This window comes from Opisthocomus hoazin, chromosome 6 (assembly GCF_030867145.1).
Source record: "Opisthocomus hoazin isolate bOpiHoa1 chromosome 6, bOpiHoa1.hap1, whole genome shotgun sequence".
Taxonomy (NCBI): domain Eukaryota; kingdom Metazoa; phylum Chordata; class Aves; order Opisthocomiformes; family Opisthocomidae; genus Opisthocomus; species Opisthocomus hoazin.
Window position 1 is genome coordinate 54,965,446 of NC_134419.1, and position 22,100 is coordinate 54,987,545.

Sequence of the window (22,100 nt, forward strand, 5' to 3'; positions counted from 1 at the left end):
AGGAGGGAGCAGCTCCCCACTTTGCCTATATTTACAATACATTGGTATATATACCAATTAAAAACTGTTCAGTTCTAACAAGCTCTGGGGTATTTAACGGCATTATTCTCTTCCCAGCCAGTATCTCACGCAATCCCTCAAACCTTTTGGCAGACTGAAAACAGATGGCTTTCGTCACATTAAAAGAAGTCTCCTCAACATCACAAGCCTTTTGTTCTCTCCAGATGGCCCAATGAGCAGCAACAACACATGATCCCATACATGGTCTAGACACCAAAAAAAAAAGAGTGTATAACTTCCACTAGCAAGTCCCAGCAACAGCGAACTGTGGGAGACAGCTGAAGTTTGCCACAGTAAAAAGTGGTAAAAACCCCAAGGTCAGGCTAACTTCTGTTTTAAAGCCTTAATTAATGAACATTATGCCCATTCTCAGTTTTCTCCCTTGCTTCCTCCCCACAGACCCAACCTTTAGCACAGCCTAGAAGACAGCTGGGCCATCAGGTGGTGGGGGACACTGAACAACATAAGAAAGTGACAGCTGTGACAAGACTAGACTCTAAAAGGGTGACACTCAATGACTGCATTGGCACTTTACTCCCAGATCAGGAACTAATCAAAACTAAGTGACATCTACAATTTCTGTGCTTCCTCTATTGAGCCAGGAAATTATTCCCCCTACTCCACTCCCAAATGACATGACTTCTTGGAGAGATGCTGCTTGCCATATAGTTACTGGAGGACGGCCAACACACTCTTGGGCGTGCAGACAAGGTGAGCAGGTATTTTTAGTTACTCAGTGCAAAGGAGAGGCAGCAGGCGTGAACCTGACCACCAGAGGGCACCCATATTTTTTAAAAATAAGATTAAAAAGTGCTATTTCCAGCAGCATTAAGGACCCAGGGATCAAACAACACTTAGCCTGTTAAGAGACAGAGAATTCAAAGTGTAGTCCCCATAAAGTTGCAGCAAACCAAGACAATTCGGGAAGCAATTCCTTGCATTTCCACCTGGCTTCTCTGCACAAACCCCAGCTCTGATTTGCTATGCAACATTTAAATAAGATATTATGAACATGCACTGATCCAGGGCTCCGCAGGCTTAGGGCAATACCTGTGCTTTAAGCTCTGTAGGTCAGCTGAGGTCACTGCCCCCCAGGGCAGTTCAGATTTCCTAACTGGCTCCAGTTTTGACTTTGGCTCATTCCCCAGCATCAGATTCTTTCCTTCCCCTGATGGTTCATGTGTAAAAATAATCTGAAGCCAAAAAGCCACCTGAAAGGACACAGTGCTCTTTCAAGACATCACTTATAGATCAACATGTCTTCCAGCCTTAGGAGGAAACCCTCAGCACAGCAATCCCAAGGATAGTCCCTTAAATCTGTCACCTCTCACAAAGAATTAAAAAAATGGAGCAGAGTCTCAAAATAAAAATAACCTAGCATGGATAATACCTACATTTTTTTGTCTTTTCCCTCCTACATCAGGTTAAGTAGTACATGACACAGCTATAGCTATAAATTGGGTTTCTCCCCTCTTGACTATAATTCATGTGGTTTTCTTTGTTTTACTAGAACAAAGACTTTTAAAATCTCAGTTTCAGCTGGCATAAGATATTTCCAGCAATTCTGCCACTAAAAAATAGTATTCTAAGAAAATTACTTTAAAGTCCCTAAGATACTGATGCAAAAAAGCAACATGTTCTTAAACAGTTAACCAAGGGCTGATCTACACTTCAAAATTAATTCCAGAAGCACCGATGGAGAAAAGCCAAACACAAAAAGCAGTGAAGGTCAGCACAGCAAGGAAGATGAATGGTCTTGCCTACAGCGGATCTTCCAGTAAAGCAACTGGGCTCTTGACACAGCATGGCCGAAGGAGAAGAGTGGAGGAAGAGAGGAAGAAATGGTAAAGACAGAATGAAAACTGCAAAGTGGCAGCCAGCACCTGAACAGCTCAGCTTGCTGATGAGGAGCGAAGCCTGGAAAAGAAGACCTTGTAACAGACTGAGAATATGCCACCAGTGCTGGGAGACAGGTATGCCAAGCTTAACTGCTTCAACTTACGCACAGGATGGGGCAAAGGGCAGAGAGCACAGAATAAGGCCAAGGGGATGCAGCAAAATAAGACTGGGTACTGCGTCAGACACAAACACGCTGGTAGCAAAGGATCTTCTTGTTAAGCAACTTCCAGAGCAACACAGATGTCTTGCCCTTATTCTTACCGCTAATATATTTGTGGAAAGATAAGAAGTTAAGCATAACTAAATACTTCCAGTCAATCAAGAGCAGCCCTGGTAAGACTCTGCTTACAGAGGTCCTTCTGTGCTCCCCACAGGTACGTCTGCTCCCTTATTTCATTCAATACTAGGTTGACCAAGTGACCATCTTCAGCACTGAAATGCCAATTTACATGCTTTCAGACACTCGCTGCCCACAGACCCAGCCAGGAAGGTTTATGACATAAATAATGTGTCTGTGGCCACTTAATTGCACTCCAAAGGAGTATTTGAAAATACAAACACAGAACACAAGTTTTGCACAAGTATCAGTAACAGAATATTTTTTAACATTAAGCTTGCTGCAAAGTGTGAGGTTCAGTACTTCTCATATATTAATGCCTCATTTAGATTAGCCAATGACTGTGCAAAGATTTATTTCAATTAATTCAGTTCATTATACCAATGCCCAGATACTTAATTGCTTCTGTTGCCAGCTGGAAATCCTCAGAGTTTAAGTTATTGCTTGGAAAGGGTAATATTCATTAGTCTTCTAAGCTCAGTTATTTGGATTGCTGAAGTATTCTTCATCATAGCAGAACAGAGCAGTATTAGCTACTCCGGTCGTATAATTATTTAGATAAGAGATATTCCACCAAAAGCAGGCAGCAGGAGCTCCTGTAGGACAGTAAAGGCAACGAGACCAACACTTGCCTGCCACAGACAGCTATCCAGAAGGCTACACACAGATGCAGATCAAACGTACAGATCCCACCAACCCACCTCCCATCTTAGGAAGACACAAAATAAGTCTTTCCTGTCTTGTGTCATACAACCGCTGGGGTTTTTTACATACATCTTTCCAATCCTCGACTTATCCTCTACCTCTGTAGGGGATTCCTTACCCCAGCACTGGCTTCTGATGGTGCTCAAAGCATACCCTACAGAATCGATACAAAAAACACTGGTTTCAGGCTGCACATGACAGTCAGAAACCACCTGAGAAGTCCTGTCTTTCTTCGTGCTAAGTGTTGGACAGGGTAAGTTCACATACAGGCACCACCATATTAATCGCTTTTAGCAAAGTTCACCACCACCAGAAGTATGAGAAATCTGTTTTGAAACAGAAAGTTCGAGATTTTTTGAAGTACTGACGAGAGATGCAGTGCTGCTTCCCACACAGCAGTAGAGAAGAGCTGGGACATTCACATAAGGCTTTATGCAGATGACAAGAAGAAATACAAGTCATATATTCTTTTCTTTTTATAACTGCCCTTCCTCTAACACTGCATCATCTATTTACCTAGCCCAAGAAGCATAAGATTTTCAACTGCTTCTTGATTCAGCCTATTACATCTTTACTGCCTTAACTGTTAAGAAAAATAATTATGAGGAAAAAAAAAAGTGGGCGACATCCCTAATCTTTAAAGAAAACTTCACTGATAGACTGCAGGAGAGCATTCCTTACTGCATTCCCTACCCAAAGCGCAGTGAAGTGCCTCAGCTTCATTAACAGACCACCCCAGGCTGAGCAGAACATGAGCAGGCACACATTCATCACTAGTCATCTGCCATCAAAGGGACCGTAAGTCTTTGCGATGCTGAGTGCCACACTCAGGACCTGCTGGACCCCTCAGAGACTAACTGCACAGCACAGGAGAGTTCCGTATCACAACAAAAGCATGGTTGCTTCACTAACCGAGTGTAAACAAGTATCACAGGTCATCCCCACGACAGGTTAACTGCACCAACAGAACTGGTTATGCAAAGGACCTCACTAATCTGCTTCCCCCTTAATACCACTGCAACATTTAATAAATCAAAATCACTTACTACTAAGTGTAAACACTCATATGCACACAGGCATTTCTCCCTGTAGTCTATAAATTATATTTTGAGTGACACAGCTTATTCAATCCCTGTGCCCTGGCTACCTGTATTACATACTTACCTTTTATAACTAATTCATTACACTTACTGTAATAACTCAGGATGTAACTACTTGAATAACACAGGATGCAATTATCAACGTTTTGTATTCACCTAAACTTATTCTTAGACCCTACTAATCACCCAATTTACATATTGTGAAAGACAAAGGAAATTTGCAGTTCCTCATCCCTCATTTATTTAAACACAATGTTAAAATGCCTATTTGAGAGTCTGCTTAAAACTCCTACAGGTGTCAGTACGCAGTATTTTCTACACCAAACACACCAGTTTTATTCCTCCTCGTATTCAACAGCTATATGCCAAGTAATTAAAGTAACACCGCTAGCCTGGATGTACTTTTATTTTACAGTTACAGACATCATGGATTTATTTCTTGGCTCATATGAGAAAGGAATACTTAAATCTGTACAATTCTTTTATGAATTTGTAAAGCACTAAATAGACAAAGGAGAAAGAGCAAGGAAATAAAAAACCCAAACATCACAGCAAGCCAATCTCTCCAGACTGATGAGGACTGGGGAGATCACAGACCACACTACTGCAAAAGGCTGTCCCTCTCCTTTATCTGATTTCTATCAGCGCTCTCAGCTGAGCAAGGTCAAGCCTGGCCACAGTGTCCAGGGGCCTCCAGGGAACAGCCAAGTACTCCAGGAGCCAAAAATCACTCCCTGAAACCACCCCCGACCTAGCACTCCACATACTATTAGCGGTTCTTTGCTGCAGGAAGCACCTTCCGCCTGATAAAAGGCAAAGCTAACCACGGACAACTTGGCTGTTTTTAAAAGCAGGGGTGAACCTGCTGCAGGAGGGAGATATTAACTCAGTATCTTTGGGACAGCTTTATGCAGGACATTATGTCCTACCTACTTTATGATCACACTGAGGATGTTTTAAGTGCATAAAACCCTGCTCACTTCCCTGCCTGAAAAGGGGTGTTATCCTGGCCATCCCCGCAGAGGTGTTCAGGTCCTGTGGATAAAGAGGCACTACGTAAGTACAGATTATTAGCAAAATGCAGCACCAGACATTGTGCTGGATCACGGTGTTCTTCCTCAGTCTGAGCAACTCCTTTTAGCAGATATCAAGGTTTGACAGCTCTATGAACAGCCAGAACAATTAACATCAACTTCCTCGTGTAGCATGAAATCTAGAGCCTTCTAGCCACAACACAGGCGAGCAGAGAGCCAGCAATAAATCTGCTAAATACTGGAATGAAAATATGACAGGTTTTCAGCAAAGACTTTATTTTCAGACTAATTGCAGCCACAAGCTTGAGTGACACTGCTGGTGTCACACTGCTCCCATGTTTTGAAGGAAGATAAGGTAGTCCTTGATTTATTTCAAATATGGCACAGCCACAGGGTTCAGTGAGGGTCACCTCAGGCAAGCACAAATATCCCCTTTCTCCCCACAGTTATGGAAACAAGCTTTGAGCCTCATGGCCCATGAGTAGGTGTGCTCAGATTGTGGCCCTTAAAAACCACGTTAAGTCCTGCATGCAGCTACCTTATCCTCAAAAGATGGACCATTCCCTTCTGCTCCCCACTACGTTTTATATATGAGGCAGTCAGCAGAACACAAAGAAAGCCAGCGTAGCATCCCTGGCCAAGCGTGCTGCCCCTAGCAGCCCTCCCAGAAGCTGAAAGCATGATGCTGTCACCCAGCTTGGTTGAGTCAACCAATTTCTCTTCACACAACACCACAGACCCATGTAGCACCAACATGCAGAGGGAAGCTGGGCAGCAAACCCCGCCAAGGGCAAACAGCCCCTGTGAGGATGGCTACAAAGGAAAACTCTTCAGCCCTGAGCTTTTTAGCATCTCAGACTACTCACAGCAGCAAAGCAGCTCCACAGGGAGTCACCAACAGACATTCCTTCCATGCAGCAGAAGCAGGACAAGCAATAACGCTTTACAAAGTCTCCCACAGATATTAAACCCATCTGCAGGTACTTACTCCAGGACTAATGCAGCTTGAGGTCTCAGGCAAAAAATAAAAAACAAAACAAAACAAAAAAAACCCCACCAAACAGAAAATATATATTACCTCTGCCAAAGGAATCTGGCACTTGCTGTCGCTGCAGTCGTCCCTATGAAAGCTGCCACCACGAGCCTACGCCTGGTCCTGGGATGATGTGCTGTCCCATGGTAACGCCGTGAAACAGCAGACAGCCCTGCTGCAACAGGAAGGAATCGCAGACGAAACATCCTGTCAAATAAGAACAGCACATTAGTAAAGTAACAAACAATTTCCAGTTGTGGACTCTCGTGCTGACCCTCAACAAGAGATTTGATTGCATTTTTTCTAAAACAGGAAAAGTTACAGAAAATAACTGTCACAGGTGTTTATTAGCTATTCTGAAATAGGTGTGTAACCTGTCTAATAAACAGCAAATTGTGAGTATTATGTATTGGCATACACCTGGCTGACACACTTTGCTGTCACATCCCAACTACTTACTTACTCAGCTGCTCTTAGAGCGTTTTTCAAATTTCTGTTCAGCCTTTGCCCAGGGCACTTCATTAAGAGGAAATAATTGCACTCTCCTGCTCAAGTGCCAAGGCATGGAAGATGCAGGTGTATCTTACAAGCAACTACAGCAACTAAGAGCCGTTTGGCCAGAGGGAAAGACAGAGCTGGATTTTAAAAGGCAAATGAAACCAAACAGCAAACAAACCTACCAAACAAAAGCCAAACCAGTCATTTTAAATTTCCCTAAGAAAATCCTACTGTTCTTAAACCACTTTTTTAGCTAGTCTGGAGCAAAACATTTGCATTCACCTTTAGGTATAAGGCAAGTTTCAAAGTGTCAAAACTCATAAAATCCAATCCATACCCCATTACGCACACAATGGTACAGAGACAAATGGGAAACCAGAGCTACAAATCTAAACATTATTACAACAGAGAAATTTGAACCGCAAAAATGTCACCGCATCACACACAACAAACTACAGGACACAAAGCAATTTTTGCTAGCTCACAAGATTGAAGGTGAAGAGTAAATGTTGCCTTTGAAAAGGTGCTGCATTGTCTAGTGAAATAAAGGTTTTATTTCTAACTGATGCAGATTCAATTTTCTGATCACGGGGTCAGCCTTGAAAAAAATTAAATTGAGAACAGAATGGTAAAAGAATTCCCAAGGCCAGCAAAAACACTGGAAGTGGAAAGCAGGGTAGCAGTGGCTTAATTTTTTCCTTTTGTTCCCCATTCTTGCTGTTCTATTCAAATATTCCCAGCCAACGAATAACCACAGAATAAAAAAAAAATAAGTCACATCTACTGGTTTCTATTTGCTTTTGCAACGCAAGATGTCACCACACTGTTCTGCTAAACCATTAAATTCCAACAATGAGAACCTTAAGACCATTTTGCACAAACGCATCTTGCATGTATGGTATGTTACCCATTTCAGCTGCAAAGAGCTGAATATATTACTGCCTTTTTCCACTGATGAAAGCAACACACAGCTCAGGATTTCATAACGTCAATGGGTGATGTGAACCTAGGGAGGGAAGACATACAGAAGATACTCAGCAGACAATTTTGAGTGCCAGAGTTCAATATCTTTTAAGGCAAGAGGTGGTGGAGATGCATCTGAGGAGTTCACAGCAGAGTCAAGAAATACGTGGCGAGGGGAAGGAAAGCATAGATAATGAAAAATCATCAGCAAATCCCTTATCGGTGATTTTTCGTGTCAGATCTAAGGCTTTTGCATGGTCCTGGGACAAAGCAGATGGGATGGAGCACCAGCAGGTGACGGCAGGCTGGGACAGAGGTGGCAATACTGCTCTTGATGAACAAAGAAACAGGGTGTCTATCCCTTGCCACCCTGGTTTACAGGCAAATACCACAAACTCTGCTGCTCACAGCTAGCGCATCTGAATAGCACCCATTTTATATTCATCTATGCACGTATCAAAAATCACGTTTGCAGTTGGCATTACCATTTTGTTTATTCCTTTAAAAATAAATAGGCTGAAAATTAAAGTTTTAATGGAATACAGCCAGTCAACTGAGCTTGTTCTCCAGTCTTCTCCAACTCTGAACAATAGAAGATTTTATGAAAAACAGCTTTTATTTCAAATTTTAAATTATTTCCATCCCACACAAACCTGATCTTCCTGTTTCATCCCCAGGGATGAATTTACTACATATCCAGCGAAAAAACTGCAAGTGTTATTTTCACCAAGAAGCTAATATTGCCCTTACTTGGTTTCCCCATTCTAATTACAGCTTTATATACATAAGATGTAATGGATAAGGGAAGTGTTGCCAGTATCATTTAATCAGTCAAAATGAAAATCAAGCCCCACAGTGCCTACTTTTGAGCCTGAAGAGATTTTTTACAACATTTCAGACTGTTGGCTTCAGTATTGCATAAATGTTTGCTCTGTCTGAGCCCTAAAAAACACTAAATTATCCACTTTGCCCAAGTAATCTCCATCCCTGATGGTGCTGGGACATTCACCCAGACAGTGCTCACTTGGTAGCAATTGTCCAAAAAAGATGAAAGCACACCGTTACCATAATAACCCTAAAATAAAGAGTATCCTTATCTCAGAATAAAAAAAAAAAAAAAAAAAAAAAAAAGGGAATTGCTTTCCATCTGCAATATTACAATCTCTCATAGTTTTGCTTGGGGTCGTTTTTTGTTGTTTTTGTTTGTTTTTTGGTGGTGTTTTTGGTTTTTTTTAATCAAAAGCACCACAATATTTGGTATGTTTTGTTAAAAGCTCCAGGCATTTAAGTCAAGATCACCCAAGAAAGCTGGTGCCCACTTCTATAGATATTAAAAATAAGCATCTTGCTCTAACTGCAGCAATGAAAAGCTTAACACCATGATCTGCAGTAGGATAAGGAATAAAACAGAGATGAAGTATAAAACTCCCAAGAACTAATGTGATTACAGCTTACAATAAGAAATGACCTCAATTCTTGTATGATTTAATGCAATAAATTATTTTCTATTCTGTTTTTAAACAGGATACAAAGTAGCTCACAGAAAAATAACTGAACTCCAAAATACTGAAAACAAGGTTCAAACATAAAAGTTATCATGATGTTCTAGCACTACTGATACAAGGAATTTGTAGATCATATTTTTGTTTCTAAGAGATAAGCCAGTCTCAAGTCCTTGCTCAGAACAGCTCTACGGTTTCTTTCAGAGGTTGAATTAATACCCTTGGACAAAAAAAATAGCTTTTTTCCAGAAAAGAATGACTTATTTGCTTTTATTTATGCCACAATACATGGGTACAATTTTTTAAGTGCAAGAGTAAACCAACAGACTTGAAGACTAAAAACCAAGAGTTTTGTTGACTGTCTGCTCCACCATTAAATATGAGCTGCTTCACCAAAACCCAGGCCTCAGAGCCCAAACATTCAAAAAACTAAAATACCCAACAAAAAATCCACCTCACCCCAAATCTCCGCCAAAACAGATCTGACAGCCCATCCTGCTACCTGGCTCTCGCTGCCCACTTCAGCAACACGCTTTTGTACCCCAGCTCCGTCGTTCGAGCCGTGATTCTGCCCCAGCTCCTGCAGCAGCTCTCACAGCCCTGCTCTGTGGGTACATGCAGTTTGCAAGGTTGAACATCACAAAGCCTTGTGTATTTGTAATTTAGCATTAAACGTGTTAGCGTCTGTAACATCCAGGAAACCCACAAACCCATTAGGAAAGTACCGCTTCCGATTCGAGACATGATGGGCATCATTCAAACTGAGGACATTCAGATTGCTTTCAAAGAAAAAATGCAAAATTATTCCAACAGCTATGTGCATTCTGGCTTGATGCAGATATTTTATTTCCCCAAACAACAACCCTCTGCCCTCTAACCTGTTTTGCAAGGAAATTCAGACAGGTTCTCTACTTCTCCCCCCTGCCACATCCAGAGCATCAGTAGTCCAGCCCTGGATTTTTCCATGCACATAAGAACTGGCAGAACCCATCTCTCTTGCATCCTTTTTCAGATACTGAAAGAAAAAGAACATAACTACTTTCTCCTGTTTTTCCAGCACCCCAATTAGCTGATGGTTTCAAGACTGAAAGCACTAAGTAGCCCAGCCCAGGCAAAAGGGACTTCTTTGCACTTGGGTACCCCCCAGCACGCAACTTCTTGTACTCCTTTTTGGCAATCCAGAACAGCCTCAGCTTTTAAGACGAAATGCACTTAAAGCAGCTTTTTGATGCTGAGGCTGGCCTCAGTGGCACAAGCACGCAAGGGGGAGAACAGTAACTGAATAAGCTGATGAGTGTTTAATTTTTAATCAGAGAAGGGTTCACAGGCACTTTTTATTTAAACCATTTTACTAGGAGATAGTAAGCTTGCACATTAGTGAAGAATGTCAATTGTAAATTTAAATGCGTTGGGGTCGATGTAGCTTGAGAGTTAGCATGACTAGGCCGCTTAAGCAAAACAGTTAGCACAGCTGAACAGGCCGCTGGAAAGGGCAGCTAAGAATAACAACTGAGAAAGTTCTGATGGTGCACATGATGTGGGTTAGCAAAAACAAGACGTGTTCAAGGACGTGGAGGTGGTCTGTTGCTATTAGCACTAGTGCATAGTTACCAATCATAAGGGAATATGGTGTGCGTGAACAGCGCGTGATTTATGTCTGTAGCCTATCCGAGTAAGTGTGATCGCGTGTACAGATATGGAAAATGTCTATAACCACACAAGCAGAGCAATAAAGTGACCTGACTGTGCATTGCATCAATGTGTGAGAGTCGTTCCTGTCCCTGCACAGATGCTGAAACTCGGCATAAATGAAAAATATTTTTAGGTAGTAAGATCTTAAAAAAAAAAAAAAAAAAAAACAACTTTGCATTTATGAGGCATTGCTTAGGCATAAAGACCTCTGCAGGGACTGGCAGAAACTGTGTCACTAAGAACTGAAAGAGCTTTCTGGAGCCAAATATTTATTAAAAAGCAAAGTTTGATGTTGCCAGAACACACCAAGACATCCTGACCCAGCAGCTGCCGTAGGAAAAATCCTCACCTAATTCCATTTCAGCCCGACTGTCAGTTATACCTCACTTCTGCTCACTCAAGTCAGCGACATCGGCTCCAGAAAGCTTTGCGTGCCCTGAAGCAGTGAGTCAGCAGCAGAAGAGCACGGGTCTCAGCTCCCAGCTATCCTGTCTCCATCTTCTCAAGAGGATTATTAGGAAGAGGGGAAGGAAAAATTGCAGTGATGAAAAAGTATAACAAATCAAGCCAACGGGAGGGAAAAGTCAAGACACAAGGGAAAGGGCAAAGCAATCAGGCGAGAAGTTTCACCATCAACACTAATACAGACATACTTAAAATAACCCGAGATGCATAAACCAGGGGGAAAAAAACCTCTTAGCATCAAAACTGCCCCCTCCAAGATTAAGTCACTCACTTTGACTTCTCCTCCACCCAGTTCTCCACATTTTTCATTTACAAACTGGTACCAGCAAGAGAGATTTGTACAAGGGTAATTCATACAAAGGGTGCCCAGAGGTGAATTCCAGTTACTGAGGTGTCTGAATCCACTGCTTCCTCCATCCCCAAGACAGACCAAATCGCTCCTGCACTTTTCCCCTCCTGTAACTCCAAATTTTCACCTTACCCAGTGCAATTTTCAGATAAAGGATTACTCACATTACTGAAGTTATTAGCTTATTAAGATGCATAAATCAGTTTCGAGAATGAAAATGAAGCCTAGCAGCAAAAGTAATTTCTTCTCAGGTATGAAATTGGGGCAATATTTGATCACATTAATGTCATCAGAGAGGGGAACCACATTTGTTTTGGAGAACAATTCAAATTGATTGAGAGTCTATGAAGCATCAATCCATAACATGCTGCCAGGTCTTTAGCAGAAACCTAAGCCATAGCCTGGCAATTTCTTTTTAACTGTCATTGCAGTAAGGGTACACCTCTTCCTAAAATCCTCAGAGCTGAAAATGCACACTTCCCAGCTCTGTAACTACATCCATCCATCGCTCGTCCTCCCCCTGGGAGTGCTGTCCCTCAAATAGCCAGGATTTAGTATTAACCTTCAGTCTACTCTAAGAGCAGCTACTGTTAAAGCCATTGCTACTGCTTTTCATAACACGTTTAAAAATTCAGTCTAATATTGCACTACCGATACGTTTTGGTATTCTGCAATCACCTCGCCATTAACGAGGCTTATTTAGTGTAACGATTTACCGGGATGATATGCATTAAGACTCCGTTATTTACACCATCCTCATCTCACAAGTTGCTTTACTCTGCTAAATTGATCATTCAGCATCATAAAGCACAAAGTGAAAATAAAACAGCAAAACCACAGCTAGTTGGAATCTCACTTGTTAAAATTACCACTTCTATGCATAGGTGTTCTTCCCCTCAATTTAATACAAGTGTCCTTATATTAGCTATATTTAAATTAAGGGAAATGTAGGTTTCTGTGTTACTATCAGTTGGTCTAATCCCTCCCCACTCCATTTTCAAGCTCCACATACCCACACCTGAGCTCTCGCTGCTTGAAAACAGTCTGCTAGGAAGCGCAGATCATCCTGAGACAGCAAGTCCTGTACGGAAGAAATAACCATTCAAGCTGCCCATGTGGGTTTTTACGAAGTCTGCTGCCACAGGAGCTTAGCCTTAGACTTGAGTGACACTGGCCAGGTAGGAGTCACAAATCCCAAACACTGCCGCACAGAGTCTAGATTAAAATAGACGAGACAGAAAATAATTTTACTGATCTTCAGTGCTAAGTAGAGAAGATAATGCATTGTGAAGAAGCACACAAGACTTTCAATTTAGCTTTAATAAAGCATTGCAAGTAATCCAGTTGTAATTACCAGCAAGTGTGTGTTCAGTAGCTAACTTGGTCTCGGTCTTCCCTTGGAAAGGGAGACAGGAGTGTTTAACCTTTGGGAAAAGATCTTTGCCCACATGCCTTCAAACATATAAAGTCCATTTAGGATAAAGACTTTGGTGCCAACTAAAATGGTAGAAGCAGCATTGCTTGGCAAGCTCAACAGCAACCCGACATCTAGCCTGCTAGCTGACTTCCCAGAGGACCTGTGAGTGGACGCAGTCACTACCAACTGCAGCTTTTGAGAAACAAACGAAAAATGAGTGTACCCAAACAAAACAAACCAGTTACATCTGTTGCAGCAGCACTGAAAACAGCACCTTCAGCAAGGATAAAATATTGCTTACTACTTCAGTCAGTCTCCAGCAATGCATAGTAGGTTTTTAAGGGGCAACTATAATCGTCCACAGAAACAAAATGCTAAATGCTGCATTTTCCTGATTAAAGTTTTCCTTTCTCCTCCTCCCCCCAAAATACAGCCTATTCCTTGGGCTCTTTTACCTAGAAAACATTACAGTAAACCCCAGCACTGACAAACTCACTAGTAGCATCTCCATAGAAGCCAGAGGTAATTAGCAGAGCTGTAAAAACAAAAACCAAACATAAAACTTCTCTCACCCTGTAAGGATAATGACCCTGTTTCATGAGCTACTTCTACCTTAACCAGCCCAGTATGACATTTTCTTTTTCCAATTACTATTCCCAAATAATCAGGCTGGTTTTGCAAACCAGACACTTAAGCAGGCGCACCAGAGCAGAGATGCTTTTGCAGGAGGAATAAAAAAATGACACCAATTTGAGGAGTAAAGGTTTCTCAGAGAACTGTTGACCGAGGGGTAGAAGAGAGAACACTTCTGCATTTTTCTGTAGAAAGTTACAGCCAGCAGGAATACAGCTGCTTAATGACCTGATTTAACTTGCCTTGCACAATCTGTGTCAATGGCATGTGATTTTCTTGAGAATTCCTAAATGAATGATCCTTCTTGAAACTCCTGCCCTTTCTCCAGCTGATGGCCATCTACCTGCATGTACCTTACTATAACAAACAAAAAAAGTCCCAGAGCAGTTAAAGTAGATTTAAGAGGTGTTTAAGACTTACTAGGCGCCAAGAAAACTGGTGTTAATTCTTAATGAATAAACATGTGTTTCACAAGAAAATGATGCTGGAAGAGAAAAATGTAATTAGTCTGAGGAGAAAACAAAAGTCTCACTAGGCTGTGAAGGTGACAGTTCAACAGGCTTGAGCTGTCTGCACATACATGTCCAGCTCCACAAAAAGACAAAATTCTTGCTGGAGGTAGACAGGCAGTGGATCATCTCACAATTTGACATGGTGAAGCTTGTACCTCTTTTCCTCTCTGACAAGGAAGAAAAAGATTTGTGAACACACTGAGAACCTGAATAATCACTGTACAGTAATTTCCCCCTTTCCCGTTATGTCTTTTAAACAGAAACATCACCTACACCAGTCATGGCCACTTGCTTCTTCAGAAAATGCCTCTCCTGCCCACAGAGCCACACTTTGATGGCACATATCCAAAGAAATTTTAAATAAAAGTCTCACTGAAACAAAAAAAAAAGGTATAGCATCTGTGTTTCATCTACCAGATGGAGACTTCTTGAGAATTCAAGAGAAGAGTGCTCGTTCCCCCCAAGAAAGGAAAAGCGAGTCTGAACTGCTAGAGTTGCTTTTCCAGCAACACATTATTGGATTAGCTTGAACTTCAGAGAGGAGAAAAGAATACGGATAAGCCTGGTTAGCACCTTGTGCTTTTAGAACACCACCTGAGGAGCTCACTGGCAGCATGAAAAAGCCGGCAACAAATACCTGGCTCCACCCAAGGTGGCCGGGCAGATAGCACATGTGCACTCACGTGCTGATCTGGAGCAAATGCCCCACCAAGCAGAGGACTGGATGAGGCACCCTGTATGACCACCACCACCTCCCTCCCTGCAGCCACGAAACGAAAAAGCAAAATATCCATCAGCGGATGGAGGAGTTTTACTCTGCAGTCCACCAAAACTTCAGCCAAGAGAAAAAAAGTGGAGTATATTAATGGAAACAGCAACCTTAAAAGTACATGATAAAAGCCATAGTTACAAGACTGTAAGAAAATGCGTTAAAAAAAAAACCCCTCATATCAGTGCTAGAGGGGGCCAAACTCCTGGCTAACTCCAATGGACAGCAAGCCTGGTGCACACAGCATCTAATACGGTGACAATCCTCCTCTGTTCTTTAACACCGACTGCCATAAGGCAGGCGTGAATTCTTGCAGATATTCCTTGTGTTTGTATCACAGCTAACATTTGAGTGAAAAAATATAACTACTCTTCTAGCTCTTGAAGTGCCAGAGATGGAAAGTTTGCATCAAACTAATGAAAACACAGATGTTAAAGTGGTGGTACGTAACACAACTAGTCTATACAGATACTGGGTCCGATTTCAGTGTTGCCATAGACCGGCTTTGTCTGCATCACAGACTGACACACTCCAAACCATGAAGCCACACAGATTTGTGGGTCTCACGTTTCACACACAGGTCTGCTGCAGCATTGCTCATCTCAAACCATGACCTTCCTTCTTGCCATCTGCATGAGGATCTTGGGTTTCATTTCAAAGAGCTATAAACTCTAACAGTAAGAGAAAAACCCAAGAATTTGAGCTCTAGAGACCCTGGAGACTTAGAAAACCACACACACATCAGAGAAGCCAACTATTTTATATTTAAAACACACAACCAGCAATCCATTACATTAAGCCACTGATTTGTTTTGTGGCAGATAGAGGAAGGGTGACAAGCTGTCACAGGCTGCAGGGACAGAAAGGAAACCGTATAATGAATTGAAGGCTGTTTATGCAAAGCATTTAAGGCCACACATTCACAGCTCTTGTAAACCAGCACGAGCAGCTGGCCTGCCCCCAGCTGCGCATTCACCAGTACGAAATTCCCAGTCACAAGTTACCTTCTCCTGCCCCACATCCACAGTGGTGCCACCCCAGACAAGAGCATCTCTCCACGCGGTGGTACTGCCAACTTCAAGCAATGGTAGAACTCCAATAAAAAGCTGCTCTCGATAGAGGTTAAACCCAGCACGCATGAAAGAAAACTCCATGGCAGGTTTCTTTGGTGGGGAAAAAAAAAAAGAGTCACTGCACTCACAGACAAGGTAGCAGGCAAAGATAACCCAGAATTTACTAGCCAAGGACTCTTCAGATAACGCTACAGAATCCGCAGTAAAACAATGCATGATCTGAACAGTCAAACTGCCTATTTTTTCTATTTTATAGTATCTTAAATCTTTCACTAAGGGGCAAGGCTGCCGAAGACTTTTGGATGGTATGTGCTTAGGCAGACAAAGTGCATTTCGGCTCAGCTTCTGCTATGAGTCCTTGCATTTTTTACTAGAAGCGTCAAACACATCACCCTAAAAAGAGATATAAAGCCATCTGCCTCATTAAAAGGTACCCACGCCACCTGCAACATACCTTCCTTAAACACAAACAAACAAACCAAAACTAAAGGGTACACTCTACCTCTTCATCCAAGTCATTGATGCAGAAGTTGAACAAAACTGGGCCCAGTACTGACCCCTGGGGAACACCACTAGCTACAGGCCTCCAACTAGACCCAGCGTCGCCGATGACAACCCTCTAAGCTCTGCCATTCAGCCAGTTCTCAATCCACCTCACCGACCACGCATCCAGCCCACACTTCCTGAGCTTCCCTAGGAGGATGTTATGAGAGACTGTGTCGAAAGCCTTGCTGAAGTTGAGGTAGACAACATCCACGGCTCTCCCCTTGTCTACCCAGCCAGTCATGCCATCGTAGAAAGCTATCAGATTGGTCAGGCATGACTTCCCCTTGCTGAATCCATGTTGACTACTCCTCATAAGCTTCTGTTCCCCCACCACTTGCTTAATGATGACCTCCAGAATGAGCTGCTCCATCACTTTTCCCGAGATGGAGGTGAGGCTGACCAGCCTGTAGTTTCCTGGGTCCTCCTTCTTGCCCTTTTTGAAGATCGGAGTGACACTGACTTTTCTCCAGTCCTTGGGCACCTCTCCTGTCCTCCAGGACCTTTCAAAGATGATGGAGAGTGGCTCAGCAATGACATCTGCCAGCTCCCTCGGCACTCGTGGGTGCATTCCATCAGGGCCCGTGGATCTGTGGGATTGTAATGCTTATGGGATACTGCTTCAAAGCGCTTCTGAGACTTCAAATGATTTGCAAGTCTTGCAGTTTGTCCTGTTAAACTGCCCGAGGACAACAGCACAATCTCTCCTCTGAAAACGCTACCGTAAGCTTATCCAGTAACCTGACTTCTCAGCCCAAGAGGCACAACAGGAACCTATTCAGAGAAGTTACACAAAGACTAGTAAGACCCGGGGAGCTCCACAGAGCCCCCAGTAGGCAGACATTAATAATGTAAGCAACACACATCATTATTTTTTCCTTCAGAGCATGAAATTTCAACTTCTTTAGTTCAGGAAGCATAACAAATACCACAAAAGTTTCTGCAGAAAATGGGTCATTTGGAGAACAAGCCGTTTCCACGAGTAAACAAAGAACAGGGGTTACATGAGCTTATGATACACTACTGAATACATACATTGTACTCTTTCCAACATACCACTGAACACCAGAAAATTTAAGAAGATGGTTATAAGCCACAGGACCCTCCATGCCCCCTTCTGGAAGCAGCTACACTGGCTGAAGAAGCTGCTGTCTGAAACTGGTGGCCACCACGACCCCCTCCAGAGCCACAGAGAAGCGGGCAGTGATGGTGCTAGATGTACCCCTGTGCTGGCCAAGAAATGCTTTGTTACTCCAGATGGACAAGCACACACAGTTTAAGCACCTTTAGTTAGTTTTGGTTTGTTTTCTTGGGTTTTTTAAGATTCCTCGTTATGTGCAAACACGTTTTTACTGAGTGCATAGAAATTGTGAGTTGCTTTTTTTTTCCCTGGGTTTTTTTTTATATTTTATGAAAGTGGCACAACTGAGGATGGGTTGACAGGAAGCTCCAGGCTGCAGACTTCTTCCACAGCTTGCTCCCATGGCTGCTTTGGTCCTCCTCCCAAACCACACGTTGCTGCCTGAGACCTTGAAACAGAAAAGTCAGCACAACTTTTCATATTGCAAAAAGGCAACCCACTTCCCTACAGCTTTAGGAAAAATTCTGGGTAAACGCTTCAGAACGAGATTAACTCCAAGCAGGGCAGATTTAGGTGTACATATCAGCCAAATGACTAGTTCAACAGAGACGGAAGTACCCGAGAGCAAGACCACAGCATGCTGTGAGTTGCACGCCCCAGCAGGCAGCAATACTCTCCTCACCTGTAGCACAAGCGTGTTCACCCTCAGTGCGCGGGTCAAGCAGTAACGATGAATGCCGCAAGTGACCTCTCAGCAAATGCAGGGCTGTGTTCTAAAAACAAGAAAGAAACGTAACAAAGATTATAACTCCTTGCTGCCAGCAGCGTGCTGCACACAGTCTCCCTCCTGGCAGTCATGCTCTGCATTTTAGTGCTCACGCATTTTGACACCAGCACTTGCACCTCAGACTGCCCAACAAATAAAGCCAGGAGGGAAAAAATGGCCATGCAGCTGATTAAAAAAAAAAAAAAGCTAGCCAGGCCTCTACTTCAACTCAAGTCCGAGCTGGCACTCCAGTTTCCAGAGGAGAAAGCCTCAAAAAGTCCTGCCTTGTTTGACCTGCCCGCCGCTGGCCAGCGGACCCCACTAACCCGACTCTGACTGACCGCCTTTCTAAGCGGCTCACAGGCAAACACAGTACACACAAATCGTGTCACGATAAAGAGCAGGCCTTTCTATGCTCTCAGCAGTTTATTAACCCAAACTCACCCTAAAGGTTTTTCCAGAAACAAACTACACATCGAACACAGCCTGGCCATTCAGTGAAGTTAACGCTGCTTAACGAAGTACCGTTAAGAAAAACTGCTCTGGCATGAGCTGCCACACACGGCAACACCTCGTACAGCCCCGGCAACGCCACCGGCAGCCCCCGACAGCAACACCCACAACAAACCAACACCGGGGAACGGGGACTCGGCTCCCCGCGCTGTGCCAGAGCCCCCCGGAACGCTCCGCGCCGAGGGGGACCCTTCCTCCTCCCGCGGCGTCCCCGGCAGGACGGCCGCAGGGCGGGAACGGGGGCACCGGGAAGGAATTACGGCGTCACGGCCGGGGCCCCGGCGGCGGAGAAGCCGTGACACGGCACCCCGAGCCCCGCCCGGGCTCCCCAGGCAGCAGCTCCGCGGCAGCCTCGGGCCCCCTCAGACTCCCCTCCGCTCCCGGGCCTGCCCCCCCCCAGCCCGTGTCACCGTGAGAGCCCGCCTGCGCGCCCACAGCCCGCTCCCGCCGGGACGCGGGGAAGAGAGGCGAGGGAGGGCCAGCCCGAGGGCAGACACGGCGCCAGCCGTGCCGTGCCGTGCCGTGCCGTGCCGTGCCGTGCCGTGCCGTGCCGTGCCGTGCCGTGCCCCGCCGCCGGCTGCGAGGTGGCGGGCGGGACGCCCCGGCCCCGGCCTGCGCGGTCGCGCTCACCTCAGCCCCGTCGCCCCGCCGGAGCGCACGCTAGCCCCGCCCGCCGCGGCCGCGCTTCCGTGGGCGGTGCCACGCCGGGCAGCGGGGCCGAAAGGGGCGGTGCCCGGGGCGGGGTCTGCGGAATGAGGGGCGGGGCCTCTGTGGCGCCCGGGGGTGTGCAGGGTCCCAGGGGCGGGTGTGGGGTTTCGGAGAGGCGTCCGTGCGTGTCCTCGAAGGGCCATGTGCGGGGTCTCAGGGGCTTATAGGCATGTCCTGGAAGTCCTGTGCGTCAGGTCTCAGGGACCTACGTGCGCAGGTCCTGAAATGCTGATATATACCGTGTGGGGGGCGTTTGTGTAGGTCCTGCGTGTAGGGTCTGAGGGGCTTGTATGTAGGGCCTGAAGGAGCGGGACATGGGGTCTCAGTGACCTGCAGATGAGCTCTGAACGGTGTGTATATAGGGTCTCGGCACCCATATGTGTAGGTGCTGGAAGGCTTCTGTATAGGATGTGAAGCGTGTATCTATAGGCCTTGAAGGGCCTGTGTATAGGCTCTGAGGGGCTTATGTATAGGTCCTGAAAGGGATCGCAGGGGTGTGCGTATATAGGGTCTGAGCAGCCTGTATAAACGGGGCCTGAAAGGGTCTATGCATAGGGTTGGGGTGGGGGGTGTCCATATGCAGGGTCTAAGGTTTAAGGTTTAATCTGTCTGAGGTTTAAGGCACCAGAGTGAAATGCCAGGGGCTAAGGCAACCATCTACAGGGTCTGAGGGGGCTGCGAGCCCTTGGCTATTTCTGCCATACCCTATTGAATCTCCCCAGTTTTATTCCTGCAATAGAGAATTCTCTCCCTCTGGGCAAATGCTTCACAGGCCGGAGGGACGTCCTGCTCGCCCATGCCCATACCTGGAGCAGACAGGCAATGGAGGTGCCCTTGGCACTGCAAAACGTGCTGAGAGAGCCAGAAACCCAGCAAGAGAAGGAAAAGGGAGTTCTTCCATCACTGTAGAAATGCAGAAAATTTTATTTTTCAGGTGCAAGTTCCTTAGCAGTTTATGAACTGAACTGCTTGCTCTTGCCTTTTTTCCCCCAGCATATCTGGCTGAGTATTTCCCTGTGTTTCCAATGCTAATGCACTTTAAAAACTGACGGGATTATCTCGTGAGAAATGTGTCTCATGAGCTGGTAATTCTGTTGGGTCCAGAAGAGTTGCTCAGCTCCTGACCCAGAGCGAGGAGATCCAACGCTGCTGTAGTGTTGCACAGCCTGAATTAGAAATTAAAGAGAAATCACGGCCTGTTATACCTATCCCCTACCCTCCCAGCCATGCCTGCAAGCCTGGCTGGGCAGTATATGAACAATGTCCTCCTATTTCTGCGTGGGTTTCCTCCCTAGGCTATTGAATTTACAAACAAAATATTCATGGGAGGGTTTATTTTTCCCATTGATGGTAATATTTGCAAAACACTCAGGGAAATATTTCCACTGAGCTGCCAGCTTGACACCTCCCACCGCCATAAACTTCTCACGTACTGGGGAGGGCAGGGAAGGGCTCAGGACGATGCCCGCAGGTATGGGAACCTCTCCTTAAGCAAGATAGAAAAGATATTTGTGCCCCGCTGCCGCTGCGACAGCACGTCCTGCATACTGCCCACAGCACTGCTTCCGAATGGAGAGGGCTGCCTGTCCCTGGAGCACGCAGGCATGGAACCTGGTGGGGAAAAGCATCGTGAGAGAAGGAAGACAGGAAAGAAGGGAGGGAGGGAGGGAGGAAGGGAAAGAAGAAAGAAAAAAAAGAGGAGAGGAGAGGAGAAGAAGAGAAGAGAAGAGAAGAGAAGAGAAGAGAAGAGAAGAGAAGAGAAGAGAAGAGAAGAGAAGAGAAGAGAAGAGAAGAGAAGAGAAGAGAAGAGAAGAGAAGAAGAGATGAAGAGGGAAAAGGGACAAGCTTTTATCTTCTACCAATGAATTTGAAGACGCAAATTTGAAGGGCAGTATGCAGCCTCCTGTCCTGTATCCCCCGAGTCCAGTGCCCAAACCAGCACTGGCGGCGGAGCTGGGAGGGAGGCAGAGGGGATGCTGTGGCAGAGCAGCAGCTGCTGCAGGCCGGTGGTGATTTCGACATCAAAAATCCCTGGGAGGCTCGTGTTGCTCTTTCAGCCCTGTCTTTGAAAACAGCTTAATTTCTTATTTGTGGTGCTTGAGCAACACAGCAAATTTGGCGTCTCCTTTTTATGAGAACGAGGACAATGGCAACAGTCCTGCCTCTGAGAAGAAGCAGGTGGCAAGGCAGCCGTGGTTCTATACATTCTTCCAGGGGCTTTGCCCCACATGTGCAGGGCAGAGACTTCCCTGGGGGTCAAATGTCTCTGCAAGCCCTGGGGCATGTCCAGGCTTGGGGAGACCTTGCAACAACACAGGGGTCCAGCAGGAGTGCATCCCTCCCACAGCACCCACCTTTTAACGGCGATGGGTGCTGCCCTGGGATGCAAAATGGAATTAAATTTTCTGTGCAAGATTTGTCAGAGAGGAAAGTGGCACCAAGGGCATC

The 22,100-nt window shown here is 45.0% G+C and overlaps 1 protein-coding gene across 4 annotated transcripts in view; it reads right to left on the bottom strand.

Moving 5' to 3' along the window:
- MICU1 (mitochondrial calcium uptake 1) overlaps positions 1–19,647 on the bottom strand; it is a 114,401-nt gene extending 94,754 nt beyond the window's left edge. For 3 of the 4 annotated variants that reach the window (XM_075423188.1, XM_075423189.1, XM_075423186.1), the window contains exons 1-3: positions 19,575–19,647; positions 18,348–18,438; positions 6,214–6,375 (exon numbers count right to left, since the gene is read on the bottom strand). In XM_075423188.1, coding sequence (XP_075279303.1) covers positions 6,214–6,374 — 161 coding nt within the window. In that variant the 5' untranslated portion in view covers position 6,375; positions 18,348–18,438; positions 19,575–19,647. Of the gene's footprint in view, positions 1–6,213; positions 6,376–18,347; positions 18,439–19,354; positions 19,459–19,574 lie in introns of those variants that run through there. The other variant, XM_075423187.1, reaches the window with a different exon arrangement.
- Positions 19,648–22,100: the final 2,453 nt, after the last annotated feature.